The sequence below is a fragment of the Erpetoichthys calabaricus genome, chromosome 8 (assembly GCF_900747795.2).
Source record: "Erpetoichthys calabaricus chromosome 8, fErpCal1.3, whole genome shotgun sequence".
Classification (NCBI taxonomy): domain Eukaryota; kingdom Metazoa; phylum Chordata; class Cladistia; order Polypteriformes; family Polypteridae; genus Erpetoichthys; species Erpetoichthys calabaricus.
In genome coordinates, this window is record NC_041401.2 from 3,834,542 (window position 1) to 3,845,683 (window position 11,142).

At 44.5% G+C, this 11,142-nt stretch overlaps 1 protein-coding gene across 1 annotated transcript in view; it reads right to left on the bottom strand.

Annotated features, from left to right (window-relative positions):
• The window catches only part of ttn.1 (titin, tandem duplicate 1), a 394,831-nt gene that overhangs the window by 123,398 nt on the left and 260,291 nt on the right, over positions 1 to 11,142 (bottom strand). Inside the window, 10 exon segments of the mRNA XM_051930464.1 lie at positions 547 to 831; positions 1,904 to 2,018; positions 4,424 to 4,611; positions 6,580 to 6,882; positions 6,965 to 7,264; positions 7,353 to 7,622; positions 7,708 to 7,974; positions 8,059 to 8,183; positions 8,579 to 8,987; positions 9,074 to 9,352. Of these exon segments, the coding sequence (XP_051786424.1) occupies positions 547 to 831; positions 1,904 to 2,018; positions 4,424 to 4,611; positions 6,580 to 6,882; positions 6,965 to 7,264; positions 7,353 to 7,622; positions 7,708 to 7,974; positions 8,059 to 8,183; positions 8,579 to 8,987; positions 9,074 to 9,352 (2,541 nt within the window).

Below are 11,142 nucleotides of genomic sequence, written 5' to 3' on the forward strand. Positions count from 1 at the left end.
TGTTCTTAAACTTGGGATCACCAGTACCTCAGGTTAGGATGGTCAACCAATGTACTATACGCTTGGAGAGAAAAATCTGACGTCCAGGGGTCAAAAAGACCCACTGAGTCAGCCTCAGTCTAATGTATTTAGTCCTTCATTAAGTTAAGTGAAAGGCGTCCCGCCATTAGCCACCTGCCCTTCTTTCTGACACATGTAATGACACTTCAATGGCAAGCACACTTTGAGCTGAGCATTCACATTTCTTATTTGGGTTTCCTGTGTCCCTCAAACTCACATCTTAGTTTAAACATACAATAATTCGAATCCCCGTCACTGCCAAAAGAGATCCTACTCTGCTGGGCCCTTGAGCAAGACCCTTAACCTGTAATTGCTCCAGGGGCACTCACTCTACAATGGCTGATCCTGCGCTCTGACCCCAAGGGGTATGCGAAAACTAACAAATTCCTAATACAAGAAATTGTATAAGGCAAAATAAAGAACAAAAATTAATAAATAAATAAATCCCACAGTGACTTCCAGGTACTAAAACAAAGCATCACATACCGATGACATTGACGTTGATTTCTCCCGAGACGGTCGTCACTGGGTTTTCCAACTGTATGGTGTAGACCCCCTTGTCTGGGCGCTCACTTGGGGTGATGATCAGTTCAGTGTATGTCGCTTTGGTATCCATCTTGACTCGTTCCCCAGCTTCCAGATTGTTTCCTTCGAAAGACCATTTGGCCGTTGGGATAGGATAGCCGGTAATTGGGATTCGGATCTTGAGAGGCTGTGGAACGATGACCTCAAGGCCATCTTTGAATGCGCTCAAGTCCAAAGTAGGTGCAACTAAAAGTTGTAAAAAGAATTGTAAACAAGATGAGTCTAAGAGTGCAGTCCACCATTTTATATGCTGACAGGCACAAAGCTAAACTAAGACATTAAAACAGCTCTGTGATAATAAGGGGGGCTCCTGTGACATGACTGCTGCTATCAAGGCTCTTCCCACTAACCGGCTGTTGACACGTAACATTTAACTGAAAGTCGCAAGGGCTTGCATATGGTGACTGTGAAATACAAGCTTGTAGGCCATTGTTCTTCTTCAGTGACCTCTGGCCTGGACTGCATGTATATTATACTCTGTATATACTGTATTTCATTCATCCGCCAACTAAATTCACTAAACCCAGTTCATAGTTGCAGGAGCCACAGTGAGGCCACCAAACAGGAAACAACTCCGGATGGGGTGTCAGTCCATTGTAGGGTGCTCTCACGCTAATTTAGAAACACCAGTTAAATCAACATGTGTGTTTCCAGGCTTTGGGACAAGAACTGAAGTACTCGTCGGAAAAACGAATGTGGACCTAGGGAGAGGGTACAAACTTCACATAGGATGGGAAAACCACGGCTGTTCAGCAGAGAGGTAACACTATAAGTCACTGTGCCACCACACATATACAACATTATGTCACAAGCTGTGGGTAGCAACTAAAAGAGTGAGATTGTAAGTACAAGCAGCTGAAATGAGGTTCCTGGGTGAGGAGCTCAGAGTACAATTGTTGCTTTTTCTCCTATTGAGAAGAATCATTTGGGGCGGTTTGGGCGTGTAGTTAGCATGTCTCCCAGGAGGTGGCCCACTGGGAAAGACCAAGAAGACAGACTCAGGAAACATAGGATGGTCTACTTCTTTCAGCTGCCAAGGAGAATCGTGGTATTCCCCTGGGGATGTTGGGAAAAATTATTGAGGGTAACATATCCTGGTCAACTCAGCTTAGTATGTTGCTACTGTGACCTTGATCAGGATACGTGGAGTGAATATGCCAATGAAATGATAAGAAATGAACTCTTCACATCCTTCTGGAAAGACAATAACAGCAGTAGATGTCCACAGTAACTCTTATCTTTTTGTTTCATTCATTACCATGTGGGTCATCTGCTGTCAGGGGTCCCAGTACTTCTGTTGGGTCTGAAACTCCCGCCGCATTCTCTGCAGAAACTCGGTAGAAGTATTTCGCTCCGTGTTTGAGGCCAGTGACCTGAAAAGACAATGTCAGGTAATAAATGTTCTGCTAAATGATGTTTAGTAGCAAAGATAGAAAAGGGGCCAAAGAGATGAGGCAAAGTCTAAAACCAAGCCAAGTGCGTTACTGAATAATGAAAACCTTTAAGTCGGAAACAAATCACTAACCAAAAATTGAACTCAAAAAAACAATGTGATAACATTCTAAAGTCAGAGAAACAAGTACCGGAAAACAGCAACATTTTTGTTTGGATCCACAATCTCGGATAGCCAAGAAGTGCACAGCCCTGACCTTTATATGTTTATACCATTGCACCGCGCACACCTTTCTATTCTCACATAGCAATATTGTACCAACGTTTCCATAAAATATGTACATAAAAATTCAATATAATTTGTAAATATAAAACTTGAGAATGGTATTGAAAGTAAAAATAAATGAAAATGATGAATTCAGTGACTTAAAAAACTTAAAAAAGAAATGTGAATAGGTTACTAGGGAACTGTACTGCTGTGGACTCACACCAGAATTCTCGACTCTCAGTGTTCAGAAGCCGTCTCTGCACAGCCAAGACTCGGAGTTCTCCTACTAGCTCACGCTATAAGGTGACCGCTCCTGAGCCATACCTTCCAGGGTCACTGCTGACTCTCAGCAGTTCACCACAGTGTACAGTGCATCTGGAAAGTATTCACAGCGCATCACTTTTTCCACATTTTGTTATGTTACAGCCTTATTCCAAAATGGATTAAATTCATTTTTTTCCTCAGAATTCTACACACAACACCCCATAATGACAACGTGAAAAAAGTTTACTTGAGGTTTTTGCAAATTTATTAAAAATAAAAAAATTGAGAAAGCACATGTACATAAGTATTCACAGCCTTTGCCGTGAAGCTCAGAATTGAGCTCAGGTGCATCCTGTTTCCCCTGATCATCCTTGAGATGTTTCTGCAGCTTCATTGGAGTCCACCTGTGGTAAATTCAGTTGATTGGACATGATTTGGAAAGGCACACACCTGTCTATATAAGGTCCCACAGTTGACAGATCATGTCAGAACACAAACCAAGCATGAAGTCAAAGGAATTGTCTGTAGACCTCCGAGACAGGATTGTCTTGAGGCACAAATCTGGGGAAGGTTACAGAAAAATGTCTGCTGCTTTGAAGGTCCCAATGAGCACAGTGGCCTCCATCATCCGTAAGTGGAAGAAGTTCGAAACCACCAGGACTCTTCCTAGAGCTGGCCGGCCATCTAAACTGAGCGATCGGGGGAGAAGGGCCTTAGTCAGGGAGGTGACCAAGAACCCAATGGTCACTCTGTCAGAGCTCCAGAGGTCCTCTGTGGAGAGAGGAGAACCTTCCAGAAGGACAACCATCTCTGCAGTAATCCACCAATCAGGCCTGTATGGTAGAGTGGCCAGACGGAAGCCACTCCTTAGTAAAAGGCACATGGAAGCCCGCCTGGAGTTTGCCAAAAGGCACCTGAAGGACTCTCAGACCATGAGAAAGAAAATTCTCTGGTCTGATGAGTCAAAGATTGAACTCTTTGGTGTGAATGCCAGGCGTCACGTTTGGAGGAAATCTGGCACCATCCCTACGGTGAAGCATGGTGGTGGCAACATCATGCTGTGGGGATGTTTTTCAGTGGCAGGGACTGGGAGACTAGTTAGGATAAAGGGAAAGATGACTGCAGCAATGTACAGAGACATCCTGGATGAAAACCTGCTCCAGAGCGCTCTTGACCTTAGACTGGGGCGACGGTTCATCTTTCAGCAGGACAACGACCCTAAGCACACAGCCAAAATATCAAAGGAGTGGCTTCAGGACAACTCTGTGAATGTCCTTGAGTGGCCCAGCCAGAGCCCAGACTTGAATCCGATTGAACATCTCTGGAGAGATCTTAAAATGGCTGTGCACCGACGCTTCCCATCCAACCTGATGGAGCTTGAGAGGTGCTGCAAAGAGGAATGGGCCAAACTGGCCAAGGATAGGTGTGCCAAGCTTGTGGCATCATATTCAACAAGACTTGAGGCTGGAATTGCTGCCAAAGGGGCATCGACAAAGTATTGAGCAAAGGCTGTGAATACTTATGTACATGGGATTTCTCAGTTTTTTTATTTTTAATAAATTTATAAAAACCTCAAGCAAACGTTTTTCACGTTGTCATTATGGGGTGTTGTGTGTAGAATTCTGAGAAAAAAAAATGAATGTAATCCATTTTGGAATAAGGCTGTAACATAACAAAATGTGGAAAAAGTGATGCACTGTGAATACTTTCTGGATGCACTGTAAATCTGCAAACTGAGATGTTTTGTGGTGCGGGTCCACAGAAACATAGGAATGTAAAAAAAATGAGAAACAGAACCCCAACCATAACAGCAACTAAGCCTACCATGTGGAATGGAGGAGACGTGAAGCCTACCTTGTATGTAAGATCGGGGCAAAGTCTGGCGTTGCATCTCAGCCATTTATCAGTTCCCTCCTCACATCGTTCAATGATGTAGCCTGTGATTTGACTGCCTCCGTCGCTCAGTGGTGTCTCCCAGGTGAGCTCCACAGAAGATCTGGTCTGGTTTGAGTAGTTAAAGTTGAGAGGTGGGCTTGGCTTGTCTAAAATAAATTGAGACCACAAAAAAGAAGTAATGACATGCCAGTCTGGGCTTTGAACAGTATTTCCAGATACTCTCTAGGCACATAAACTTTAATTACCAAAGAAAACAATTAGTTAACATATAGTGCTTTCCTTAGTCGACTCTGTCCTAAGGCCCTCTGAATGAACAACACCACTGCTTCTGTATTTGTAAAATGTGAGCAATGGCAAGTTAAGTGATTTGGGATAAATGCACCATGACATATGATGGACTCGTTTTCAGATGTCTTCTACGCAAATGAAACTGTCAGCGTTTGCCTAATGTGAGGTCTTAAATACAAGTGGATATGACATGAACAGGTGGCAACTGGACTGTAGTAGAATGGAGGCTGTGATTTAGGGGCAACAGTGTCACAACAAGTGGAAGCTAGCAGGCTACAGGCCTTCTCTCTGCTATCTTCCATCCTGTGGAATGGCCATATTCATGTTGGCCTACATTGGAGAAAGACCAAGCCAGACCAGAGACAAATAAGACAAACAGCCACCTGGTAGGCTATTATCAGACTGTATTATTTTAACCCACACTCACATTGGCATTGTGCTTGTATTTTGGGCATATTATCTATACTACATAATGAAGAAACATTTTCCTTTCTCTCCTGCCTATTCTGGTACTCTTACCTTGTTGCCTGAGGTCATGGATATAAAAGGTATTGTAAGAGACTATGGGATTTGAGACATTCTCTTAATGTCTACTTTATGCTAAAGTATAAAGAGGAGAATAGGGTCACCCTAGAACCGTACCACAACAAGACACTTGGCATAGTCGGCAGGATTTTGAGGTAACCACATTTTACAGTTCGTTTATGAATACTGTTTTGATGAGTGTGCATGTGTTAAGCTGTTATAGGACCCCTGTTGTAGAAGGTATTTTTATTAGCTTTTCCTACAAGGCTAGTAGGATGAGGGGGGCACACCAAAAGAAGTGGACCTTACATTGGGAATAAAATATCCTTGGTTGGCAAGTGGCTTTAACCGAGATGTATCAGCCTCCACGTGTCAAGGTTATTCTCGGGGAGTCTTAGATTAGGTTAATTCTGTGGACATTCATGTGATGTTCACACTAAAGCTAGTACTTTGGAGTACTGATGAATGATGAGATATGCAAACATCACTCATAAACAGTGCTTAAGTGGGTAGGGTCTGTGTGCGTTAGTTTAATTTACAAGAGTAGGTCAACCCATAACAAGATTGGGAAATTGTATCAGGTTACCATAGACCCAGAACTGTCTCTACATAATAAAGGGAAACATGGGGAGAACAGGGTCACCCTAGGGCTCTACCACGACAAAACAGGGAGCAACCTGCTAACTTGGGTAAAACCGGAAAATGGCTGTTAAACCAATTTTGATGTAAGAAAATGCTGAACAAACCCAAGGACTGAGCTCAGTCTGTTGTCTCCTTTCCTGCCACTGGTATGGCAACCTAGCATTTCTCTGCAGATCTGAAAGCCTGGCCTTTACCTAAATTAGTAAGCACCTGAAAGGAAAGTCTAGCCTACTTTAAGGGATTGCATGTCCTTGTTATTACATTTATGTAATTAAAACTTCCAAATATATAGACTTCCAATATCCCAAATCTTTCTAATTAGCTGTTCTGCTTTTGTCTCACAGAACAAATACTGGACAAGTGATAAAACCACCACAAAGCTCAGTGCAGGATTTACGTATAAGCTACACAAGCTATAGCTTAGGGCCCCCGCCTTCTTGGGGGCCCCCAAAATAAATTGTCCGAGTGAGCAAAATCATATTTGGCACTTACATAGAATATCTGGACTTATAAAGGGCCCCATGTCTCAAATAACTTAGGGCCTTATCAAGTCTAAATCCGGCCCTGACAAAGCTGTACAGAAACTGGGTTTCATGCCACAGCCAGTTAACCACCCCTTAACCTTAGCTGCCTTAAATGTACCAGGATATTTTACTAACCAATTGGATCCATAATCTTCACTGGATTGGTGGCCGCACTTGGCTTGCCCACTCCAGCTCTGTTCTCAGCCCTCACACGGAAGATGTATTCCTTGTTCTCCACAACATCATTAATTGTAGCACTTAGGTCTTCTGGCTTGGTCACCGTGGCCGTTTCCCATCTGACTGAGGTTCTGTCACGCAGCTCGACAATGTAGGCGGTGATTTCAGAGCCACCATCAAACTCTGGAGGCTCCCATGTGACGGTGGCACCAAATTTGTTGACGTCACCAACCATGACGTTCAGTGGAGGATCAGGAACATCTGAAATGGAGCAGTAGACACAGTGTCATTGCTCGCCCCCTCAGTAAGGATTTCTCTCCCCTTACTAGTGGTCAATACATACCAAACTTATTCTTGGCCTCCACAGGATCAATGGTTTCCACAGGTTCTCCAGGTCCCACTCTATTTCTGGCGCTGACACGGAACAAATACTCCACGCCCTTCTGGAGGCCAGAAACTGTGAACTCAGTGGAGTCGGCACGATCGGTCACTAGGATCCAGCTCTTGCGCTTGATGTCACGTCTTTCAATGACATAAGCAATAATCTTGCTGCCTCCATCACTTTCAGGGTCCTCCCAGGCAAGGCTCACCTCCCCATCGCTAGTGTCAATGACATTGAGGTTCTGAACGGGTCCAGGAACATCTGAGATTGAAAAAGAAATTTGCATTTTTGGCCACATTACGCTGACACAGGCTGTTCCTGTCAAGCCGACTATCAGATGCCAACATACCAATCACGTCCAGGTTGATGAATGCCTCCGCCTTTCCATGCTTGTTCTGAATTACAATTTTATAGCGACCCTTGTCTGATTTTTTAGGATCAGACAACCTGTAGCTAGTGTAGTCTGGTAGGATATCCATGTTCTGCCTTGGCAAACTGACATCTCCAAAGAACCACTCTGCTTCAGCCTTTGGATAAGCGTCATAGGGAACGGTCATCACAAACGGCTTTCCAGCATCGGTCACAAGGTTTTGGTCAGTTGTCTTAATGGTTGGCACCGCTGAAAAGAGAAGCAGTACATGCTGTTTCAAACTCCATAAACCAGAAGGCAAGGCTCAGGGGACATTCAGCTAAACAAGGCTTACCTGCCAGCTCCAGCTTAGCCTTGGCATCTTTGTCCTTGGCGATTATTTTATATTCTCCTTGGTCTCGAGGCTTGATATCGCAGACCTGCAGTCTGTGCACCTTGCCTTCACTCATCATTTGGTATTTGTCACCCTGGACAATAATCATGTTGTTCCTCAGCCACTTCACTTCCACTCTGTCCTTGTTCAGCTCAGATTCAAAGATCACGTCACACCCAGGTGCTTCAGAAACATCTTGAGGTGGCCTGATTATCTCAACAGGAATTTCTACAGGAAATCAGGGAAGGATTAGCCAACTGCCCGGTTAAAACAGCAACAACACTTATCCATGCCAGCCAAGTGGATGTCTACCTTCAACAAAGAGCCGGGCTCTGGTCCTCCTGTCCTCCACTCCGCAAGAATACTCGCACTCATCATCAGGTCGACATTCCCTCACTGTCAGCCTGCAGATGCTGCCATCTTTGTCAAACTGGTATCTGGAAGAGACAGGGCTAAAAGTTACGATCAGATCTGCACATCTTTGTTGTTGATTTAGTGAGCTTCTGTGCAGGAACCAGAAGCTATGTAGATGTGACACCAATACAGACAAGTCATGCTATGCTAATCTTGACAAACATTCACACGGCATCGTGGCACCCACAATCTGACTCATCGCTGGTGCCACAAAAATTTCACGGTGTTACACGGTAGAAATATACGATCAGACATGTGCATTCCTCCATCTCAGTGCAATTGCAGCAAACGATTATCAGGGCAGTAATTGTTCTGACTCCGTACCATTCTCTCTCATGAAGGCAGGTTTGATCTCTTCCTTCACTAAACTTTAACACCACTATCTGAGCCTGTGCTACATACATTAACAAGAACCTACCTTGGACCTTCTCGTATTTCTCTGCCATTCTTGTACCACTTGACAGAGGCCTTTTCTTTGGACAGCTGACACGTGAAGACAGCATCTTCAAACTCTGTGACTGTCTGGTCCTGTAAGTGAGCTGTGAAGTCTGTAGGCGCCTCTGTAATGATCAGCTCGGCTGTGGACTTATCCTGTCCGGCGATGACGGTGTACTCTCCTTCATCTGCCAGGCCGCAGTCCCTGACGATCAGGGTGTGTTTCACCTTGTCAGCCTTGTACATGACTCGCTTGTCAAATACGATCTCCTGGCCACCCTTCATCCATTTCAGGGTAACATTTGGACGGTTGACTTTGCAAGTGAAGCTAACCGTTTTCTTCTCCTGAGTTTCAATATCTTCCAAAGGTTCAATGATCCTGAGGTCCTCCTCTGTGAAATACACAAAGAAATACAATGAAACGCTGGTCTTATGAGTGAAGCAATGCAACTACACAAAGACAGTGACTGTCCGTTACCTTGGACGACTAAGTTTGCAGAACACTTGACATGCTCTCCTCTGTGGTTGGACAGAGCAATCGTGTAGTTGCCCTGATCCTCATTCTGGGCATCGCGAATTCTCAGCGTGTAGACCAAGTCTTTCTGAGTAATGATGTACTTGGCACTCTCAAACAAGGTCTCGTCGCTTTTCAGCCATTTGGCTTTGGCTCCTTCAGTGTTCACCTCACAGTTGAAGACAATCTCTTGTCCTTCCTTTGCGTGCATGTCTTTGATAGGAGTAATAATCCTGAGTTTTTCTGTAAATCAATGAACAATAAATTTAATCTCAGAAGCTTCCTCAAAAAAAAAGAACAACACTTGGTGGACATGAATTGACTTCTTTGACTTCAGAAGAACTAACTACAGCAGAAGGGGTGGGGGTGGTACAACCAAAATGGTCAACTGGAGTCACCTCTGCTTCAAAATGTAGATGCGGAGGGTCAACGGGCTTGAAGACTTCAAAACTAAAACCACTTTTCTATCTTCTTCACATTTTTATTAAAATGATTTTTTTATCTGTTTCAGTCAATGCGGTGGGCTGGCGCCCTGCCCGGGGTTTGTTTCCTGCCTCGCGCCCTGTGTTGGCTGGGATTGGCTCCAGCAGACCCCTGTGACCCTGTAGTTAGGATACAGCAGGTTGGATACCGGATGGATGGATGTTTCAGTCAATATACTGCATCTTCTCTTCTGTGGGCAAGGCTGGTAGTAGACCTGCTATATAACCCACATCCTAGCATTGCTATAACTGCTTTTGGTTCCTTTCAGAATTAATTTCAAAACTGCATTGATTATCTATCAAACACCTGATATTGTATAACCAGAAAATATTATTCTCCTCCTCCTAAAGTTACTGTGCTAGCTACTAAGTTTAAACCAAAGAGCAAAGGAGTTTATGAACCCAAGAAGAAGTCTTTGGGAAGACATTAAGGTTTATAATGAGGTCTGTTTGTTTAAAATGTTTAAATACAGATTCGTCAATACACATGTATTGAATTCTTTTGGTCTTCATTGTCTTTTTGCAATATTTAGTCTGGGTGACTCAGTGGAACAACAGCAGGATGGTTGAGCATCCTGTTGAAGTGGACACTGCATGTTCTCTCATGGTCTTTCAGTTGTTCCCCAGTTGCTTTGTACGACTCAGTAAACCCCATGTTCTCATGAGTGGATTTTTTTTTTTTTGCCTTACACAAATTTATTTCTGTTTGTGGGACTTTAATATTTGAGAAGCCGAATGAACAAGCATCATTATGACATCATTAGCATCATTATCAGACCTCAGTATGTGCATCTTGGGAACTGCAGGTCTGACATTGTGGTCAGCAGCACAGGAGTGCCACAGGGGACTGTACTTTCTCCGGTCCTGTTCAGCCATCAGACTTCCAATACAACTCGGAGTCCTGCCACGTGCAAAAGTTCACTGACGACACTGCTATCGTGGGCTGCATCAGGAGTGGGCAGGAGGAGGAGTATAGGAACCTCATCAAGGACTTTGTTAAATGGTGCGACTCAAACCACCTACACCTGAACACCAGCAAAACCAAGGAGCTGGTGGTGGATTTTAGGAGGACCAGGCCCCTCATGGACCCCGTGATCATCAGAGGTGACTGTGTGCAGAGGGAACAGACCTATAAATACCTGGGAGTGCAGCTGGATGATAAACTGGACTGCCAATACTGATGCTCTGTGCAAGAGAGGACAGAGCCGACTATACTTCATTAGAAGACTGGCATCCTTCAACATCTGTAATAAGATGCTGCAGATGTTCTATCAGACGGTTGTGGCGAGCGCCCTCTTCTACGCAGTGGTGTGCTGGGGAGGCAGCATAAAGAAGAAGGACGCCTCACGCCTGGACAAACTGGTGAGGAAGGCAGGCTCTATTGTAGGCATGGAGCTGGACAGTTTGACATCCGTGGCAGAGCGACGGGCGCTGAGCAGACTCCTGTCAATCATGGAGAATCCACTGCATCTACTGAACAGGATCATCTCCAGACAGAGGAGCAGCTTCAGCGACAGACTGCTGTCACCGTCCTGCTCCACTGGCAGACTG